The 22,876-nt window shown below is 36.5% G+C and overlaps 2 protein-coding genes and 1 long non-coding RNA gene across 4 annotated transcripts; all 3 read right to left on the bottom strand.

Moving 5' to 3' along the window:
- Positions 1-4,182: 4,182 nt before the first annotated feature.
- Positions 4,183-4,978, bottom strand: LOC132156204 (uncharacterized). Its single transcript, XR_009437390.1, has 3 exons — positions 4,876-4,978; positions 4,399-4,544; positions 4,183-4,302 (listed from the first exon to the last, which is right to left on the bottom strand). It is a non-coding gene; the product is annotated as an uncharacterized LOC132156204 (long non-coding RNA).
- Positions 4,979-9,748: 4,770 nt separating this feature from the next.
- On the bottom strand, positions 9,749-12,006 carry LOC132156206 (P2Y purinoceptor 8-like). Its single transcript, XM_059565108.1, has 2 exons — positions 11,502-12,006; positions 9,749-10,877 (listed from the first exon to the last, which is right to left on the bottom strand). The coding sequence occupies exon 2, from the start codon at positions 10,863-10,865 to the stop codon at positions 9,909-9,911; it is 957 nt and encodes a 318-aa protein (XP_059421091.1). The 5' UTR covers positions 10,866-10,877; positions 11,502-12,006; the 3' UTR covers positions 9,749-9,908.
- A 7-nt stretch (positions 12,007-12,013) lies between these two features.
- Positions 12,014-20,503, bottom strand: LOC132156205 (uncharacterized). Of its 2 annotated transcripts, none has more exons than XM_059565107.1 (7): positions 19,903-20,503; positions 19,633-19,746; positions 19,344-19,457; positions 16,697-16,888; positions 16,323-16,479; positions 15,303-15,491; positions 12,014-12,464 (listed from the first exon to the last, which is right to left on the bottom strand). In XM_059565107.1, the coding sequence occupies exons 1-7, from the start codon at positions 20,081-20,083 to the stop codon at positions 12,263-12,265; spliced, it is 1,149 nt and encodes a 382-aa protein (XP_059421090.1). In that variant the 5' UTR covers positions 20,084-20,503; the 3' UTR covers positions 12,014-12,262. The 2 variants fall into 2 exon arrangements, with proteins under 2 accessions (XP_059421090.1, XP_059421089.1); XM_059565106.1 differs by having other exon boundaries at positions 19,344-19,460; positions 19,903-20,501.
- Between the last annotated feature and the right edge of the window lie 2,373 nt (positions 20,504-22,876).

Genomic DNA, 22,876 nt, shown 5'->3' on the forward strand with positions numbered 1-22,876 from the left:
TCAAAATCAGGTTTCCACAATTGCTCACATTGCATTTTGCATACATTGGTGTTTAAATGAATTATGCTGACATTTAGGTTCATATTTTATGAAAACTATTGCTCTAATCTCACTACTTTTTTCTAGCTTTCTATCTTGAACATGTTTCTAAATCCTGGCTCTGAAGGATAATCTGTACAAAGTAGTGTTGTCACGGTACCAAAATTTCAGTATTCGGTACCGATACCAGTGAAAATCCACGATTCTCGGTACCAATTTCGGTACCAAAGCAAAACACAAAAATATGCTAATTAAAAAAAAAACTTTTTAGCACTAAAAATAAAACCAATGCCATTCTTTATAATTATTTACAATTGTGTTTAAAGTTTTTCTACAAGTTATATAATTATGAAAAACAGTAAACAAGTTTCACCCAAATTTAATTTGTCTTTTAATTTATGCAATTTAAACATTTTATTTCTGGTAAATAAAGGGGATTTTCTATTAAAATTAAAACATGTAAGAAATATTGTCATTTATTTCTTTAAAAAATAAAGTTTTATAAATTTTTTCAACAGTAGTAGCAGTATCACATACATTTTACTAAATAATAGTAATATTTCTAGCACAATGCCTTTATGTAAAAATTAACTTTTAGGTCTAATGAATGAATATTTGTCATTTTAACTGAATTTAAAACTGGTGGTGATGCTTAAGATATTTTTGGTCATTGATGGTTTCTGTAAAAAAAAATAGTAATAGATCATATTAATTATTATTAAAAGATAATACTACTACTAATTCTACTATCATACTAATGTATATCCAATGCACTATGAATGCTGAGCTGCTGGGTTCATGAATATTAATCACGTTGTCTGCGTTCGGTCAAACTGATTTGCTGAAATCAAAAACAGGGACGGTACAAAATCAGCGCCAGCCAATGAAATTGCCATTTGCGCATTAGCTCCGCCCACTACCGGAGAAACCGGTATGTCTTCTGCTTGTTCAAAAATGAATATGAATAATTCTAAATGAACTCCATTACAGGAAAAGACAATAAAGAATAGTTTACATATAGCGTGTCGATTCAGCGTGGTAAGACTCTCGCTCTCTCTATCTTTTGCATGTGTGAGAAACTGAAAAGATCGCTTGATGGAGAGAGAACTCTGAAGCTCAGATGCTGAAATTAATGCAAGCGTCATGCGCTTCGGTCTATGTAGTAAACAAACCCGCACGTCTGCCATTCATTAATTCACACAGAGACGCGCAGAACACGGATTCATATTTCAACCAACATTTGCGGCTTAACATTTACAGCTACTGGTCCATATGGAGATTTGATTTGATTAATTTATGCTAACTTTGACAAATTCTATAACTTTCCATATTAAAATGTTAGTTTCATTTTCATGACTGGATTTTGAGATTCCGTCCTCATTTTCTGCTTCGCGGATATCATAGCGCTGAACCGGGTTTGAACGGGACCTCGGTACTACCGGTACTTAAAGAAACCTGGTACCGTCACATTTACATTTTTTAGTACCGACTTGGTACCGAAGTACCGGGTCTTTTGACAACACTAGTACAAAGGCCTTTAATATCTTATAAAAATGATGGGTGCTGTTTGCCCTCTGCCCCATACAGCTGGAAAATAAAGCATAATTTATGGAAATCTTGAAATCTGAATTATTTTGCTCTAGATTCATTTCTCCTAGAAGGTTAGATGAGCTTATCAACTTCAGTCATGGCTTGGACATGTCGACATTTCCCAATGGAACAGCCATCCCCTCAAAAGCTAATATGAGTGAGTGCCTACCCTGTGAGACAGTGGCCCTTAAATGTCATTCGTCACAGTATATAATCCCAGCTCTGATACTGCCGCGGGAGGAGTGTCAGGTACTGTGGCACATGCAAAGAGCTCCCAGTGATATCTGAAGGGGCAGCTTAAGGGGATATAGTCTGAGACAATAGTACATTTGCCATATGAAATGCAAGGAAAGAAGACCTTTCAAGAGAGCAACTATGTCCTCTGAACTACAAGCTAACCCGAATGGACCCCAGGCAACCCCTAAATCACCAGTTGGGCTTCTTAGGAAGAGGGGTCAAGAAGCGATTCCTAAAATGCAACCCGCTATGATGATGTTCTCCAGCAAATACTGGGCTCGGCGAGGTCGATCTTTGGATTCAGCAATGTATGATCAACAACATTCACTAAGCAACACCTCCACACAGCTACGCAGGACATCCTCTAATCAGAGAGAGGAAAAAACCTGATAAAGAAGAACCAAAATCCACTCATGGCCTTGGGAAATTAGCAGTGATTTTCTCTCTGAAGAATGAAGTGGGCTGTCTGGTGAAAGCACTGAGGCTCTTTCAGGTTAGTGTATACATCATCTTAAGGTCGGTTTGATTAATAGTACACTTTAATAAGTATAACTAATGCATAATAATTTTAGTGGACTTTTGATTGAAACCAAAGTGACATCCTGCTGTTGTATGTTTAAAGGAGAAGCATGTGAATTTGTCCCACATTGAGTCTCGGAGATCCCAGAGAGTCAACAATGAGGTGGAGATTTATGCAGAGTGCAACTGCACAAAAAAACTGTTCAGTGACTCAACACGTGTGGTCTGCAGAGACCGGTAAGCCTGAACTCTATGAGCAGAAGAATATCCATTTTAATTATGTTCCGGCTATGTGACAATGTATACTGATTCACCTGACTATTTATTCCAGACATTTTGGACTGTGTGAAACCTTATTGTAAAGTGGTTCTTTGTTGCAGGGCTTTAAAGACAAAGTGTATCGGGAGAGAAGGAAGTACTTTGTGGATGTTGCAATGAACTTCAAATTGTTAGTATGGATTATAATATAGTTTATATTCTTGTGTAGTTGATTTGCTGTTGGGTTCTTGGAACTCAATTGTTAACTTGTTAAAAACGCCAAAATAGTTCAAAGCTGAAGCATAAGAATAGATGAGCATAATTAGAGTAGTAGTCTAACTAACTGAAATGACAGAAATGGAAGACAGTTTTCTTCCTTTTTTTTATACATGAGATAAGCATTATATTTTAGCATTTTATTTTTGTCTGCTTTACAAAAGTGTGCAGCAATGACTTAATGACTTAGCAATGACATTTCATTCATAACATTTAATTGTACATTAAATGTATATATAAACACGTACATATTTAATACTGTGAATGTATACATTTAAATATAACAAGCATAATAAAAGTAAAGAGTATAGATTTGTTTTTTTTAAATAAATCTATTATAATAATATCAATTTATCACATTGACTACTAATAACCATCCAGTTCACAATGTATCTTGTCAATGGACTTCCTCATCATCGTTGTCGTCAAAGGCTTTCTCCTACAGTGAGTCAGAGATTACAAGTAAGTTGTGTACTAAGCATTATTGTAATTATTATATTCAGTTAACTTCAATCATTTCAAGTAAAATGATTTATTTGAAACCCTTATTTTTTTAAACTAAAATCAACTGGTGCATAAACTCTCACCCAACCACCATGCTGTTTAACCCAGGGAGAAAAATTCTCCTGCAGGTACTGAGCTCCGTATCCCATGGCCCTGTTCATGGGGTGTAGGTCCAGGGCTTTGAGTCTGCTGGTGACCTCAAAGGCCAGGGCGATCTGCTCACGTTTCCTTCTGCTCTGCAAATATTCTGGGACCACACTCGTGATGAAGGCTTTGGTCAGTTTTTTAAACAAGTCGTAAGAGAAAGTACGCTGCAGGTATCCTAAAAGCTCATGGTTGCTCTGAATCTGAGAAGGCAGAGGGGACATTTAAGAGCAGGAAAAGGTTTAAGGACAGCACATTGAACATCTTTTTTTTTACAGCTTTGGTTATGATTTTTTTTTAAAATTCTAATATTTTATAATTGATTGTCATAATATTTAAGAGTTTCTACCTAAAGTCTTACATTTGATTTGTATCCGTCAAGTTCCAATTTCCAAATATCTAAATATATGAATTTAATCCAGTGGATTATCCAAAACTACCTACTAAACCAAACCTAAGCAGTTAATCAGACTACAGACTGTAAAGAGATCATGAAGTTTACCCTTTCATTTAAGTTGTCCCCTGATTTCTTCAGTAAGTCAACAAGCTTGTCTATAACATCTTGGTCAACATCTTTAACACATAGGTCAACCAGACCTATAGAGTTACTAAGTAACTCTAGTACTTCGTCAACAAGAAGTCTTTTGTCTACAGTCTGGAGTAGTTCTTCATCAAGAAGTCCCTTGTCTACAATCTGGGTGAGTTTTTCAGCCACATCACCAAATTGCTCATCGTCTGTTTTCAACAGACACAACATTAAAGTGAGAATAAATGTTATAATAATCTCAGAAAGAGTCACAGATCTTAAATACAGTATCTCTGCGGACTAACCTGATTGTGCCTCCAGACTGCACATACATGCACTTTCCACTGATCTGGCGGGGCTTCCTCCTATTCTGGCAGTATGTTTCAAGAAGTCGATATTCATCACTACAAGTTATTAAAGGTGAATCGTCTTCCATCATGTGAAACACCTGCTGATTAGATAAAGAAAGAGGACATTTGACTTGTTATGCTACATCCGTGAAAAACGTAATCAAATCATAACGAATAATGTGAACTTGTTAACATTTCATACCTAAAATGTCTTTGACGGCACTGTTTCTGTCTGTAAACTGAGAAGAGTTATGAAACTACAGTTTAAGCTTTAACTTACACGACGCCACTGATCGTGTCTGGTTCCTCTGACCTCAAATTTCAATGGAAAACGCACATTTCATTGTTGTAATTCTTTAATCGGACCACATAAACTCTATTGAATACATGTCAAAGCAATGCGGTCTCCTATTCTCTAAACAGCAAATATACTTCAAAACTTACCAGGAAGGCGGGTAAAGTTTACCTGAGAGTTGGAGAGGTGTTGTACTACATATGCACGTAAGTTACGTCAGTATACTTGCGACGAAAGGCTTAAGGCCAATTTATACTTCTGCGTTCCAATTTAAACACCCGCGAGGAATCTAAACACAGTGGAACATTAAAACCCGCCCCCTTCAACTAGCGTTTCGGCTGTGCAACTGCAGAGCAACGCAGACATAACGCAGAAGTATAAATGCTCACGACAGAAGAATTCACCTCTTGTATTAAGTTGCAGGGTAAAGATTTCACAAGTTCTGGATGTAATAATATTTTTTTGCGGTCCCTTCTTCAATCTAAATGTATACTTGCTGTTACTACTCACTGGAATTTTTTATTTAAGAAACATATTGAGTGGAGTAAAGTTTGGATGACACCTCATAAGTATTGCATTACAAACAAAGTAAAAGAGGTTTCATATAAAATTTTCCATCGAATTTACCCAGTTAAGTCACTTGTGGTACAGCGTTTTAAAGTAAACATTGAAGATATTTGTGCTTTTTGTAAAATTACCCCTGAGACTATTAAGCATTTATTTTGGGAGTGTCCCAAGACCCAAATGTTTTGGAAGGAACTTAGTAATTACTTGCAAAGTAAAGTTAGGATTCTTGTTAACTTTGAAGAAATTGATGTTATGTTAAGATGTTTTTCATTTGAGGGTGATAAAAATCTTTTGTTTATATTTGATTTAATTGTTATAATTTCCCGTTACTATATTCATAAGGTCAAATGGAGTGGAAAGATACCAAATTTTGAACATTTTAAAATTGATGTTAAGATATATTTAGAAACTATATCCAAAAGTAAAAACCTGAAAGCTATGAAAACTACACAGCTGTTTGACAAGTACAAGCTTTTTTGTAAAAAGCCTTTCTAATTTTTTTTTTTTTTTTTTTTTTTTTTTTTTTTATTGTTATTTTTTATTTTTTTTTACTCTCTACCCCTGACATATATGGACATGTATGGTTATGTGTACTCTTGTATGTAATATGTTTTGTTATTATTGTATTTCAAAAAAAAAAAAAAAAAAAAAAAAAAAAAAATGCTCACGACGGCGTCACCTACGTGCGTAGCCTACGACGTACACTACGGCGTACCCTCGACGCAGAAGTATAAATTGGCCTTTATGCTTTTGCATCGAACCTACGCCGTAGCCTACGAATAGACGCACATCCTAAAACCGTAGCATATGCTATGGAAACCCAAAAGGGCCAAAACACGTGAATTTTAACGTGTCAACAACACGTTAAACACACGTATTTCAAGCGTACACAAAACTTATTTAACGTGTTAAATACGTGTCATTTAAGCGTCAAAAATCAGCGCATTAAATAATACACTGTGTATTCAACATGTTAAATATGTGTGAAATAGACGTGACGTGAAGTAGAGTTAAAAATCAGTTTGAATGGGTCAATGTCATTGGCTGCTGAGGACTATGGAGGATTTATTTGGTCAGATTATAAACTAAAAGTCTAAAACTAAAAGCCTTAAACCAAACCTAAAAATCTAAATTTGAAAATTAATTTGGTATTTAGGATAGGGCATTTTGTATTTAGGATTGGGCATTTTCTATTTAGGGTTGGTCATTTGGTCATTTAACCATTTATGATTTAGGATTGGGCATTTAGGGATTTAGGATTGGGAATTTGGGTATTTAGGATTGGGCATTTAATCATTTAGCCATTTAGGATTGAGGATTGGGGATTTAGGATTGGGCATTTGAGGATTGAGTATTGAGGAGTGTATGCAAATTAGGAGGCGTGGCCCAAATACTGCAGGCTGGGTTTGAAATGGCTGGGGCGCAGAGGCACCTTATGGACAGCAGAGGGAGCTCCCAGTGCTAAGGAGCACACTGTAATGAAAGTAATGTAATTGTAATGTAATTCTGTTTCTGTAGTGAAACAGAGAGAGTGAGCGGCTTATCTCTGTGTATATTTTAGGCAACGAAATATGTTATAAAACACCGTCCTAACTATTTTCGTTTTCATTAAAAGAAATCTTAAACATTATAGCCACACAAATGTGGTTCAGGCAACGCATATTGATTATATTCAACTACACATAACGTTTGCCTATTTATGAAAAAACAAAATATAAAACACAAACCTGCCTCTTTTCATTTTAAATATAATATAAAAATATTAAACATTTTAAGGTCAAGGCAATTTGTGCATTTGTACTAAACAACAAATTTTGCAGTAAACAACATTACAGATCATCTTCGTTGTATTAAAATTTAAAATGACAAAACTCAACCCAGTCTCTTTTTGTTAAATTTCAGTTTTATCAATATTTGCCATTATAAAAGTATAAGTAAAAGGTATAAGAAGCTATACAAATAAAGCAAACAATTCAGTTAAACATACAAAATCAGCGCTCTAGTCTAACCATACATCGGTAAAGTTAAATAGCTTATAAAGTTATGAAACTTCCCCTCAGCCAAAACAATTGCCCAGGGAAAAAATTATAGATTTACGAGACCAAAAATCAACCATTAGATATACACAAGATGAATTATATCTCATGTTTAACCACTACAGAGACGCCAGAGTCCGCGGCATTGGCGGCAAACTTTAGAAGGTCTAGATGAGGAAAGACTGCTTCATGCGGGATACATGAACGCCGAGCGCCCGGTCGTGAATAACTTAAGACATCCCAAAGACTAAACAAGTCAACTAATTATGTCCACCCGGCCTGCCACAGAGCGGGAAAGATACATCCACAAACTTAATTTGGTCAATTTAAAAACATGTAGGTCCCTTCATTCTCCCAGTGTCAAACTGTTACTGATCTATATGTTCTCTATTTTAGATCAGCGGTCTCTGTTCATTTATCGGTGATCACATCATGTACAGCTTTTAACTGCGTTTAAAAAACATATGACATGTGACATTAAATTAATCTACTAGGCTACTATTAAAAGCTGTAGAATGTGCTAATATTTGTAAACATTTTCATGTTTTTTGTTTAGCCTTTTTATGTTTTTACCTATTTACAACCATTAATAAAATAAAAGTAGGCTAGGCTAATAACAATAACATATATTTCTGAAGAAATGTATAACTTATCTATCTTCTGATGTTTGTTAACATGTTCATAATAGCTAAATGATTATGAAGTCTGTAGCCAAAGTTTATCTTTAAATATGAGATACAGTATTAATTTAGTTCAGGGTAATGTGTGTGTGTGTGTGTGTGTGTGGGTATGACACAGGTATTACAAGGAGAGGGTGACTTATGAGGACATAACCCAGGTTCCCATTTTTCAAAACACTTATAAATCATACAGAATGAGTTTTTTTTGAGAAAGTAAAAATGCACAAAGTTTCCTTTGAGGGTTAGGGTTGGGGTAGGGTTGGATATACAGTTTATACAGTATAAAAACCATTACGCCTAAGGGATGTCCCCACTTTTCACAAAAAAAAACGTGTGTGTGTGAGTGTCTCTGTGTGTGCAATAAACAACAACAACAAAACAATACAAGGGATTTCCTATTGCTAAATATTAAGCAAAAAGTGCAAAAAGTTTATTTTATAAATGTATACATTTTTGTAGGCCTAATATTATAAAGGGTAGCATCTACGATCTCAAATGATAGACTGATTACAAATATTTCTTTGAGATTTTGTCTGCAAGTCCAAAAGTAGAGTAAGAACCAGGTCATAATAATCTGCATTTTGGTTACTAAATTCATTTTACAGTGTTTATATAGGTAAAAAAGTTAAATCCAAGGGCAACAGACAGTATTAAAATTAAAATGTAAACAATGTTGTTATTACTATTGTTGTCTTGGTGTGTCTTTTTACCTTACACCTTTAACCCGATGATTATTCAGGAAGGGTAAGTATAGTAAAATCTAGCCTAAACCTGCCCGCAGGTTGAAGCTCTTCAGGAATTACATTTTGTGCTTATTTTTTTGTTCGTAGTTTTAAGTAGTCTCACAGAAGGCAATCATAACAATAAAACACTTATTTTATTGGTTACAATATAAATCAGTTAATGAAAAAAAAAACTTCACTTAAACTAAGAGCTCTATAATCAAACTTTAATTAGAAATATTGGTGATGCTGTTAAGAGTTCCTTGACAGGGTTTCTGGTGTCCTTCACGCTTAATGCAAGCAGTATCTAAACAGTGCTTTACTCCTCAGTCTTTTTATACTTTTTTTGGGGGGAATTCCCCTTCTATCTCATTTTCATCAACTCCTTCATGTCCTGTATGAACAGTCTTCCTGTTGTAAAAGTATCAGTCTAATTCCTTCCATCATCGCCTACCCTGTTGTCTTCTTTACACACTTTTCCACTTCTTCATTATAGTCTTACCTTCGCTTGTGGTTTTAACACCTTCTCTTCACCCCCTGAAGTAATTCATTAAATTAGTTTTCACATTGTTTGCTCATTTCATCCTGCTCTACATTATAAACAAAAGGAAGCCAAGTACATATGTCAACGTCATTTTCAGTATTTCATTACCCTCTAATCACACAACATTCAAACATCTTTATATTTAAGCATACATGCATTCACTTATAAGCAAGTGGTGTTGAAGGCAACACATTACAAGCAACACTAGTTAAATAATCAGATTACTTTTCTTTTAAGTAACTTGTAAAGTGACTCATTACTTTGAAATTTACAATGAAATATAGGATTTAATTTTTTAAGTAAGTTTGTGTTCCCATTTATTCACTGACACCTCCCCTGTCCCTGTGTTGAGAGAAATTGAGAGTGAGGTGCACTGGGAGGCATTTCCTTCAGCCTGAGGCTTATTAATTTGACTTTGAGTGAAAGAGACAAGAAAAAGGGAGGGGGGAGGGGTATTTTGTTATTAATAAACAAATAATAATGCATTATTTTAACTTTGCAAAGCAATGAAAGCAAGAAAATAATATTTCTTTAAAACGGGTAAATAGCAATATCAGTCAAAATAATATTATAAATCCTTTTCAATGTACTAATCCAACAGAGGTCTTCTTAAAGGAAACTTCACCTTGCATCCTGTAGCTCTTGAGTCACTGTTTGTTTTTCTTCAGCATTCTTTTTCCAGCAGGCTAGTTGTTTTACGCGGGACATGTAAAACACAGGCCCAATGCAGGACCCAAAACTGGGAAAGGTATGCATCAGATTCAGGATTATACAGCTTGTGGGACTAATGTCTTCATCCCCATTCTTAAGTGTGAATATGAAAGGAGCGGTAGCCAGTAGAGGTCCATAGATTACAGTTGAAGGGATTAGAATCAGCAAGGCGTTCTTTAGTGCTCTGTTTTTTATGGATGACCCACCTCTTCCACCAGTTTGCCCTTCACCCGGACCTTTTTTGCAGAGCACATGCACAATGCCTGTTAGACATGCCAGCATTATCAGTAAGAAAACATCAAGGGTGATTGACAAGTACAAAGCTAATTTAGGAAGCCTTTGTAGGTAGGTAATCACCGCAACACCTAAAGTGACAATCCAGATTAGAGCCGAGGAGACAACACGATACTCCCATTTATTCCCTAGTTTCATGTAGCAGACTGCATGTGCTGCGGCCAGGTAGCGCTCCACACACATACTGGTCAAGAGAAGAGGACAGCCAATCAGGTTGAGGATAGAAATGGCCTCTGAAACTGCCAGGAGCTGTCCAGAGCGTACACTCACAGAAATGTACATATCAAGAGGGAGACTGATACAGAATATGACATTCAGCAAGGCAAGATTGAGTCCCAAAACTTCAGAGGGTGATAGAGCTTTCTTGCCCCTCACTAGCAGCCATAGCAGAGCCACATTACTTGGGAAGCTCACCACAAGAGTTAAAATTTCTATTGGTAAGCGAACATAGGTATAAACTTTATCATTGCACTTATCCACAATGGTAAGAAACAACTGATGAAAATCGCTTGAATAGCTGCTGCTATTGTAGATTGTGTGTGTATAGGTTACATTTGATGTCCTGTTTGCCATGATGATTGAGCACTGTAAACAATAAAGAACATTGCTGCTAGAACAAAAACATGGCAAATATTTTCTTCCTATTTTAACATATCTAAAAATGCAATTACCTGTGAGAGCAAAGCTACATTTTTAGCAGTCATTATTCCAGTCTTAAGTGTCACATAATCCTTAAAATCATTAACATGCTATTTTGGTGCCTAAAAACTTTTACTAAAATTATTGATTTGAAATCATTTGCTGCTTAATTATTTCTAGCATCAATTTCAGGATTATTTTATAAATAGAAAGATCAAAAGAACAGTACTTATTTTAAATATAAATCTTTTGTAACATTATAAATGTCTGCACGTTTAATCACCTTAGATCTATTTAATGCATCCTTGCAGAGTGATTATAAATACTATGTGTGCATATATACACACACACACACACACACACACACACACACACATACAAACAAAAGTGTATTTCATCAAAAAAAAAAAAATCTACTGACCCATCTAAACGTTTTAATGTATATAGTGTATAGACACACACAAATATATTTGAAATGTATAAACTATTAAAAGCATCTAAACTATGATGTGAATAAAATAAGCAAATAAAATAAGAAGTTACGGAAAACGTTGAGACATAAAAACTGACCTTTTCTTGTTATGAGATCAATTGTATTGTCCGGTGTCCTTTTTCATCTTTCTTTTCGACAGATCTTAAATACATCAGTCCTTGTTCTGTTGTGTTCATGTAAATTAAGTAAAACTATTTGAATTTCTGTGTTGGTTCACTAAACGAATTGTGTCTACCACTCAATGAAATCGAGAGAGATTGTTTTGTATTTCTTACCACATTTGTTCTGGTTTTGAAAAAAACCCATGTAGCAAATTTTACTCAAATCAACAAGAGCATCCAGACTCATTTAAGAGCACAAGAAAAATATTGAGACAACAATTACAAATGAATCAATGCATTAAAGTGCATATTTTACAGTTAGGTTACAAATGGCTTATACACACACATATTATATATATATATATATATATATATATATTAATATCTGTTTTGTTTTACAACACATTATGAATATAATAGAATGAAACTGTATGGAAGTTCACCACCTTGAAGAAAATTTCTAAAATGTGCAAATCAAAAAATCTTTCATCTTCCATTTACAGTTCTATTTAAATTAGGTATCTTTAGTGCCATCAAAGATCTGACAAAAATAACCATGGTTCATCTTAAAATGGAATATATTTACAATAGAGCAAATATTAAAAGACATCAACATTAAAAATATCAAAGCACTTCTGCCCACCACAGATGTGCAATGTTGTCTGTATTGTCTTGGACACATTCAGTGCTGCTGAAGAGAGAAATGGAGTACTTGTTGCATCTGTGTTATGACAAGTCTATGGGTGGGTAACAGTAAGGGCCTGTGGGGCATTGTTTTCGGGAGGTGTAGAAATTTGTATGTAAACTGGGGAGGTAGAAGAGGTGGAGGGGATTGGCTCATTTTGAACCCTCTGAAAAACAAGGGCTGGGTAGATTTGGCTGTTGGCATGGTATGAAGTGTATGTGCTATGGGGCCTTCTCAGCAGACTCTCCTGACTCCTATGGGGAAAGGAGAAAAAAAAATTAAAAATAATATTATATATATATATATATATATGGTCTGATAGCTTCGACTTTGTAAGTCGCTTTGGATAAAAGCATCTGCTAAATAACTAAATGTAAACGTTTTGTGATGCACAAAAATCACAGAAACTGAATCACGGGCCTGTACCATGAAGCTGGATTAGCTGGCTAGCCAGGTAAATTTCAGGTTAGTCTGCACCAATTCTGGGTTTTAGGTACCACATAAGTGGCTTGGCTTTTAGCGGCATTCATTGCCATAGTAACTTACACTCCACGGCTTACCTGCTCCGGGGAAGGTTATGTTCTGGGTTAGAGATCTCAAAGTGAAGTTGGACCAATCAGATGTGAGAGAGGTGAAACATGTCTGACACAAAGTCACTCCAGTTTATCTTACTCCAAATTAAAGGTCACTAATGCTAAAAAAAAAAAAAACAGAAGTCGGGCTTTAATGATAATAAGAGAGTCATTTTATGATTTATGTAATTATTGTGATTCATATTATTTTTTATCTTTTACACAAGCAATTTTAGTTTAACAGTTATTAAATAAATATTAATGTATAGAGATTATGTAATATAAATAAGCTGAAGTATCAAAAGATAGCACTATTTAAAAAATTAAAAAATCTGACCTTACATGTTCGAGTCTCGGTCACTATGTATTTTCAAATGTAAACTAAGTTAAGTTTCACTTGTGACTGCACTGATAGAGCAAGATTATTTATTTTATTTGTCCTCTTTCATATGACGTTTAAATTTGTCATATTCTTCAATCTCTTAACCATTAGCAAAACCTTTAGTTTTGGATCTCGCTGGGTCTCTCGCAAGAAGTAAATCAAACATGCTTTGTGTTGCAAGGCTCGTGATTGGCTGTTCGCCAATGATGTCACATTCATGTGCACGCTCTCCACAAACTCAGGATCAAAGCTTGAGTTGACAAAGAAAGTTGATGAACAGCATCATGGCACCAACAAAGCTGGATTGGAGAGGTTTGGTTGTGTCAATTCAAAACTAATCCTGTAACTCTGAATTTGTTCAGCTACCATCATGGTACAGGCCCCAGATCTTACAGTATATGTTTTATGGCTTAAAACATCCTCCCACATATTACATAATATTAAAAAATGTGGCATGTGGTATTGTAGCGAGTGGGCTCTGGATGTGGGTTTCAATAAGGGGCCTTTATTGTGCCACAAATATAGGCAGAAGAGAGGCTATTTCTGTTGCATTCCATTTTAAAATGTAATTTATTCCTGTGATGGCAAAGCAAAATAATCAGCAGTCATTAAACTAGTCTTTAAATGTCATATAATCTTACATACACCGTGTTCCAAATTATTATGCAAGTGACATAGGATTTCGGTACAATGAAGAGTCCAATCTTTGTTTGTGTTGTTTTTTACATCATTTCAGGTAACTGGTATCTATCTCAGACTGGTTTGGTCAATAGTTTGCCAGGTCTTCTTAGATAAATGGAAACCCTACTTAAAGAGGTTGTTCCACATTATTAATCAAGGTCACAGATCTCATGAAATATGGTGAGGAAGAAAGATCTTTCTGAAGATAAAAAGTATGAAACCATGCAATGTCTTGCAAAAGGCATCAAAACAAACAATATTTTTTTAACAGCAAATAGAGATTATTGAACCGTTAAGAGATTTGTGAGTGACTTCTGGTTGACAGAAACTTTCCTTAATAAATCTTAATCTGACCAATATCTTATGTGCTATAAGATCTTGGTCAGATGAAGATTTATTAAGGAATTGCGAACCAAACCTCACAAAGAGAAACCTGCACAGTGGCTGTAGAAACACACAAAGACTTATTTTAAAATGGTTTTATTCACTTACGAATGCTTCAGTACAATGGATGGTCCAGATAAATGGATTTCTGATAGTTGATGAATGGCCATCCTATTCCAATAAGACTGCAACATCGGCAAGGAGGCGATGGGTGATGATTTGGGTTGGAATATTGGAAAGTGAGATTTCAGGACATTTTAGGGTGTCAAAATGACTTCTGCAAGATATGTGGAGTTCATCACGGACCATTTTCTGGTGTGGTATAAAATTAAGATTATAGTGTTCTCGGAAATAAAAGGATTTTCATGCAGGATGACACACCATTCCATGTTGCATAAATACCATGGTGCTAAACAGTTTGAAAATGAGTTTCTACAGCCACTGTGCAGGTTTCTCTTTTGAGAGGTTTGGTTAGCAATGACTGAAACGCAGCTTTACACACAACTGCCAGTATGCATGGAGAGGATCTTGAGACTCCAGTATCTTCAAACATCTGTCTGCTGCTCAGCAGTGGCTTTTTTACAATACGGTTCATTTGTTTGACAGAAACTTTCCTTAATAAATCTTCATCTGACCAAGATCTTTTGTGCTCTAAGTCACTCACAAATCTAGTGAAAGTTCAATAATCTCTATTTGCTTTTTACAAAATATAGTTTGTTTTGATGCCTTTTGCAAGACATTGCATGGTTTCATACTTTTTATCTTCAGAAAGATCTTTCTTCCTCACCATATTTCATGAGAACTGTGACCTGCTTAATAATGCAACAACCTCTTTAAGTAGGGTTTCCATTTACCTAAGAAGACCTGGCAAACTATTGACCAAACCAGTCTGAGATTGATACCGATTACCTGAAATGATGTGAAAAACAACAAACAAAAATCTGACTCTTTATTGTACCAAAATCCTTTCGATAGGTCACTTGCATAATAATTTGTAAATCAGTCTAATATCTGGTGCTCAAGAAACATTTCTTTCATTTTTTCAAAAGATGTTTTACGTTGATTTCCTTTACCTCTCATACCCTCTGTTCTCATAGGCTCTGGTGACCTCTGAATAAACTGGACTACCAGGAGGCAAAGGTTGGTCAAGACGCTGGGACAGGCCGAAAAGTTTAGGTGGAGGGAATGCCTCCCAATCTATATGCTCTCGCTCCAACCAGGACGGGCTCCTCCGAGACCTAGAGCTCCGTGTTTCCTTTCTCCTGAAGGTGAAGACAATACCAACAGATTTAGTCTAATGATTGTTTAAGATTATTAAAGTGCATGTTGTCTCTAAAAATGGTTTTTCACTTGAATTTGATTCATTATAACTTTAGAACACAGTGTATTTGCTAAAGCCTATAAATCCCCCTTCCTCAAATCTTGCCTTGGAGGACTAATGCACTATAGAGTTTAGCTCCAACCCTGATCAAAGTCACCTGCCTGTGATTTTCTAATGACCCCAAAGACATTGATTGGCATTTATTAGCATGCTCAGGTGTGTTTAATTAGGGTTAGAGCTAAACTCTGCAGGAAAGTGGATCTTGGGGTCCATATTTGAGGAACCCTGCTATAAATCAATCGAGTAAATGCAAAACTCATGAACTGCTAGGAATTTGGACAAATTTGTACACTTAAACCATGATTTAAAATGAATGAATTTAATTGCATTTGATTTGAAATATCAAACAAGTAGAATCTTCAAAAAAAAAAAGAAAATAAATGATGCTAAACCTTTTCTCAGAACTTAAAAAAAAATAATAATAATAATTTCATTTAAACAAGTAGTCAAGGTCATTTTTAATGGATGTATGATGTCAATTGCACTAATATTTGACAATCAGAATATGTCCAAAAATGTTGTCTTAATATTGTGCAATAACATTTTTAAATCCCACTTGGTTTAATAACTTGATATAATACAATTACTTTTATACATTCATCCTTAAGTATAGCTATGGGGCTCCTATATATTTGAGTTTAATGATTTTTTTAAAATGATTTTAAATTTCAAAATATGTAATCTTTCAGGTTATTGTATTAAAATGACTAACCTGCTTCTACCCATCCGACGCTTTTCCTTCTTTTTCCTCATGCACTCTTGACAACAGCAGATGATGAAGCACACAGTCATGACAAGAATGACCACCCCGCTCACAACAGACACCAGTAAAGCAATGCGAAGTCCCTGGTCATTTGGCCGAGGGATACCTGAAAGTTGTAGTGTTTATTTTACCAGATATGATGGCCAATTATATTTCAACTGAAAAAAGAATCCCTGTAAATATAAGGTATATTATACTAAAACATACACTTACAGATTTTAACATCATATATTAATTTACATTTAATGGAAATGGACCAAGTTGTCTATGGAAACAATAATAAGGGTAATTAGGATGATGATAAGACAACACGGTTGCCCTACTCTCACAGACTGGCAGGTAGCTGCTCCATCGAGGGACACCCGCATGTAGGATGCATGTGATTTTCTCATGGCCAACCAGCTGGTAGCCCTCCTTACACCAGAACACAAGCATGGATCCCACAGATACCCCCGTGCCGTGCTCCACATAGTATGATCCCCGTCGTGGGGGAAGCACATAAATACACGCATGTCCTAGAGGAACACATTGACATACAGAAGTGTAGATAGATACAATGGTAGATACAGGCTTTCAAAATTTTTGTTGTGTTAAACTGCGATTAAATAATAATTTGTCTCATGACACTTGGCTGAATGTATTCAGTCATTCTGTAAAAGCTTTCAAATCCAATAAATGCATCATGATGAAACCCTCTGAGGAATGACTCCCACTGTATCTTTCCAGTTCCAAAATTTTTTGCATATGTTATAGATTTTTTATGCCACATACATCTTGCTGTCATTACTGCAGACATCTGTCCTTTGTAGTGAGACATCTCACGCACCTTTGTATCCGGTGGTGAACCACAGTGAATTTTCATTCATGTGTATAGGTCTTCTATTTGCATAATGCTCTGAGAGTATATATTGCTTTGCATCGGTGCTAACATATCAGACTGTTCTTGACCATCCTTTTGCTAAACCCCCCCCCCCCCCCCCCAGTTACTCCCCGCTTTTGAAATAGCAACTGATTAAATAAAGATAAGACCCTTTATCAAATATTGATTAATTCCACACAGTTCACCCATTGTGTATGGAGAGTTTGTGTACACAAAGTGCTAAAAAGTGTCTCTGTCTCCCGCCCTCTCTCTCTTTCTCTGTCTCTGTCTGTCTGTCTGTCTGTCCGTCCGTCTATCTATCTATCTATCTATCTATCTATCTATCTATCTATCTATCTATCTATCTATCTATCTATCTATCTATCTATCTATCTATCTATCTATCTATCTATCTATCCATCTATCCATCTATCTACCTATCTATCTATCTATCTATCTATCTATCTATCTATCTATCTATCTGTCAGTCTGTCTATGTACAGGTGCATCTCAATAAATTAGAATGTTGTGGAGAAGTTTATTTCATTAATTCAACTCAAATTGTGAAACTTGTGTATTAAATAAATTCAGTGCACACAGACTGAAGTAGTTTAAGTCTTTGGTTCTTTTAATTGTGATGATTTTGGCTCACATTTAACAAAAACCAACCAATTCACAATCAATAAATTAGAATACTTCATAAGACCAATATAAAAGCATTTTTAGTGAATTGATGGCCTTCTGGAAAGTATGTTCATTTTCTTTACATGTACTCAATACTTGGAAGGAGCTCCTTTTGCTTTAATTACTCCCTCAATTCGGCGTGGCATGGAGGTGATCAGTTTGTGGCACTGCTAAGGTGGTATGGAAGCCTAGGTTTTTTTGACAGTGGCCTTAAGCTCATTTGCATTTTCTGGTCTCTTGTTTCTCTTTTCCTCTTGTCAATACCCCATAGATTCTCTGTGGGGTTCGGGTCTGGTGAGTTTGCTGGCCAGTCAAGCACACCAACACCATGGTCATTTAACCAACTTTTGGTGCTTTTGGCAGTGTGGGCAGGTGCCAAATCCTGCTGGAAAATGAAATCAGCATCTTCAAAAAGCTGGTCAGCAGAAGGAAGCATGAAATGCTCAAATTTCTTGGTAAACAGGTGCAGTGACTTTGGTTTTCAAAAACACAAACCAACACCGGGCGATGACATTGCACCCTAAATCATCACAGACTGTGGAAACTTAACACTGGACTTCAAGCAACTTGGGCTATGAGCTTCTCCACCCTTCCTCCGGACTCATGGACCTTGGTTTCCAAATGAAATGCAAAACTTGCTCTCATCTGAAAAGAGGACTTTGGACCACTGGGCAACAGTACAGTTCTTCTCCTCAGCCCTGGTAAGACACCTCTGACTTTGTCTGTAGTTCAGCAAATTCCTTGACACATCTGTGTGTGGTGGCTCTTGAAGCCTTGACCCCAGCCTCAGTGTGCATTCCTTGTGAAGTTCACTCAAATTCTTGAAATTATTTTGCTTGACAATCCTCATAAGGCTGCGGTTCTCTCTGTTGGTTGTGCATCTTTTTCTTCCACACTTTTTCCTTCCACTCAACTTTCTGTTAACATGCTTGGATACAGCACTCTGTGAACAGCCAGCTTCTTTGGCAATGAATGTTTGTGGCTCCTTGTGAAGGGTGTCATTGATTGTCTTCTGGACAACTGTCAGATCAGCAGTCTTCCCCATGATTTGCAGCCTAGTGAACCAAACTGAGAGACCATTTTGAAGGCTCAGGAAACCTTTGCAGGTGTTTTGAGTTGATTAGCTGATTGCCATGTCACCATATTCTAGTTGGTTGAGATAGTGAATTGGTGAGTTTTTGTTAAATGTGAGCCAAAATCATCACAGTTAAAAAAACCAAAGACTTAAACTACTTAAGTCTGTGTGCACTGAATTTATTTAATACACAAGTTTCACAATTTTAGTTGAATTACTGAAATAAAGGAACTTTTCCACAACATTCTAATTTATTGAGATGCCCCTTTATGTGTCTGCCTTTCTATTTATCTATCCATCTATCCATGCATCCATCCATCCATCCTCATGGAGTGTCTTCAATTGTTTGCACCTGTGTTGTTGCTGCTGGGTGGATCTGTAGAGTCATTCTGATGTTTTGGAGTGCTTGATTGTGCATCAGTACTTGCATCAGAGGTGGTCATGAGCAGAATGGAACTCACTGAGGCTGCTTGAGTGTTGAGAAACCATGCTTTTTTATTTCATTTTCATACATATGAATATTCTATATATAAAGTATATCAAGATCTACATAAATATATATATTCCCAGATATTAATTTCCTGAAGGTTATTTTTCAAAGCTTAAAAACTTAATGCTTTCATCAGCACCTCACATCTCACCTGTGTCATTGTTGCTGAATAAATCTGTAGGTTCAGTCGGATGTTCTGGATTTATTGGTTGCTCATCAGTCGTTGAATCAAAGGTTGGTATGAGCAGATTGGGGCTCAATGAGGCTGCATGAATATGAGTAAATCACATAATCAGTACACACAAAGCAAGTTATTGTAGCACCACATAAAATGTATTGAAGTGAAATATTATATTTGTCTCAATGTAAGAGTATCTCTCTCTCTCTCTCTCTGTCTGTCTATGTCATCAGTTGTTCTCACCTGTGTTGTTGCTGGGTGGATCTGTAGATTCAGTCGGATGCTCTGGATTGATTGGTTGCTCATCAGTGGTTGGATCAGAAGCAGTCATGAGCAGATTGGGGTTCACTGAGGCTCCGTGAGTATGGGGAAACCACACCATCAGTCCACACACAACCCACTTCAAGGACCATGCGGATGTCATGATCAAAGGCCCCCAGGGGCCGCAAGATAAGGATCAAAACAGCAGATATGTCCTGAGCTGATCACAGTACTCTGCGTAGCTAGTTAAACATCGCTGATTATAATCCATTCATAGTGCCACATGAAGGAATCTCAGAAATAGCTCCTTTCACTAGAAGTGTCATTGAATATCCAAACTCATCCAAGCATAGTGCATCCAGGCTAATGCCCATAGCTTCAAAAAATGGCAGATTCTTCTCTGTTTCTCCTGCTGTATTAAGTGTAGGTTTCCCTGTGTATGTACACAGCATCTGCTCTGCCTGTCTGCTTACTGCTGCTGTTATCCTACAGCATACAGTGAGGCAGTCAAGGCTCTTACATAACATGAAGTGCACGTGTGGATGTAATTTTGTGCACTCTTAATCTCATCTCTCCAGTAACTCATCCACACTCTCTCTTTCCCTCTCGGGACAGTCAAGGGTGAATCAGGGCATGTGGCTCTGTGCATGTGAGCCTCTGTCCCATATCTGCAGAGAGTGAAAACAGAGGCACAATTTGCAGGCACACTGAATATTATATATTTATATAATCAAATCGGCATGTTGACTTATAATGCGTCACGATTTCTTGTGCACCTCAAAACATAATAAACGTGTGTGTATAAACTGAGTGTGTTGCAGCAGATGGTGTTTAAAGATGGCACATGGACCCAACACCAGTACAGTTGAATGAATTCTATTCACTTGGATGAGCACAGTGGGTTTCAATCTCAGTGCAGAGAGCCTGTTAGACTGCGTGGGAAGTGTAAGAAGGATGCTATTGGGAGGTTTCCTCACTGGATAGCATTGAAACCTTGGTAACAGTGCTGTCAAGATATATATTAAAGTCGATGCATTCAGCATGCTGGCAATTCCTCTTTTGTTTTGTTTGCCCATTTATGGTCTTTCTTCCTGTAGAATGCCTTATGAATGTTTGATAAACCACAGAACCGTCACAGGATGGATCTGTTCCCAGAGACACAATAAAATAACAACAGCCTTTTTCAGCTACATTCAGTACATTTTTTTTTTTTTTTAGAGAATTGGAAAATTTATTTGTTGTTATTGTGAATATTATTTATTCATGAATATTAACAGGGCAGAGTAATAATTGTGATTACTACTTTTAGCAATTAGCAGATCTTTCTATATCTAACATTCACAAACATCGGACACACACACACACACACATACACACAGTCTTTGTATTTTTGTAAGGTTTTTTTTTTTTATTTAAGTCCCGCTCATTGTCATAAACAAAAGGCATCTTTACACAGCCGAGTTAAGGCTGCTCTGTACCTTACTAAAATTATGTGTAAAGATGTAATGCATAAAGGCCAGATTAAATTAAGCCTGCTCTAACCCACCTCAGACCTTATAGGCTATCTAAGCATACAGTTGTATCCATGTAAATGCATTTATGCCAGCTCTGAGCAGCATCAGACAGCCTGCATGAAAACATCTAGGAATGCCAGAAGTGCTTCTGTGCAATCTTTGCAGTGTAAATTTAGTAATAGACAAATGGTCAGAAATATGGCAAATGGGCATAAAAAGTCACATGACGGAAATAGATGAATAGACGAAGAGTTATTTTTAATAGATATAAATACTTTTACATTTTTAGACAGTAGACTGTCGTATTGAACAACTTGACAGTTTAAATTTTATGAAAAAAGTGACATATAGCCAAGTGACCCTCACTCAGAATTCGTGCTCTGCATTTAACCTATCCAAAGTGCACACACACACAGCAGTAAACACATACACTACACACACACCGTGAACATGCTGCGGCACCCGGGGAGCAGTTGGGGGTTCAGTGCCTTGCTCATGGGCACCTAAGTCGTGATATTGCAGGCCCGAGACTCGAACCCACAACCTTAGTAGGGTTAGGAGTCAAACTCTCAAACCATTAGGCCATGACTTCCCCAAATATGTATTATCAATATGAGTAGATTTAAAATTTATTTTTAGCCGTGGACAAAAGGCTTCATTGCCCAGCAACCCGTGGGAAAGGAGGAAATGAATTTCAACTTTCACTTTAGCTTAGTCTCACTCGTCCATCACTAACATACAGAAGCAACAGTTTGGAATTTTTTGTCTGAATGCGATATTCAGTTTATAGAGTTCAAAGAGCAAAAAAAGGACATTCTGGGCGTAAATGGAGGGTAAGTTTTGCGTTGTGGGTTTTAAATGGCAGACAAGAAGCGTATGTTAGTAGTTTTGCCATACATGCGTTTAAATCTTTAGCGAAAATTCAATGGTAGTGCAGTCCAGGACGCTTGTGTAGATGGCCAAAGAATCCTGGTTAGACTCTTCCCTGCGCCGTTCATCTAAACTTGGACAGGAGGTGTTGAAAAAAGCAAAGAGACGATCTGTTAGCTAGTACAAAACCAAGCTCATCACCGTGTTCGACCACAATGAAATAAACTCTGAGATGTGTAGACTCAGTTGGTATTGCTTTGATCACTAAAAGTGATGTCCATGAGACTAATGCTTTGATTTTTCTTTCCCCCGTGTTACAGAGCGAAATTTTCCAGTCAGACTTGGACCATGCTTTTCAAAAATAGTAGAGTAGGCTACATGTCAGAAACCACCAGACAATGCAAGGTGAAAATGCTTTATTCATTAACTTGCACTTTGAGATTTGAATGAGAAAAAATCTGTTATCTCTTTGACAGAAGTTTTATGAGACTATGCACCTTGCTCAGCCCAGAGAGCGAGAACACATCTGTCGCTACCATTTCCAGCAGATGTTGAGGACCGCAGACCAGAAA

Source organism: Carassius carassius, chromosome 13 (assembly GCF_963082965.1).
Source record: "Carassius carassius chromosome 13, fCarCar2.1, whole genome shotgun sequence".
In the NCBI taxonomy this organism is placed as follows: domain Eukaryota; kingdom Metazoa; phylum Chordata; class Actinopteri; order Cypriniformes; family Cyprinidae; genus Carassius; species Carassius carassius.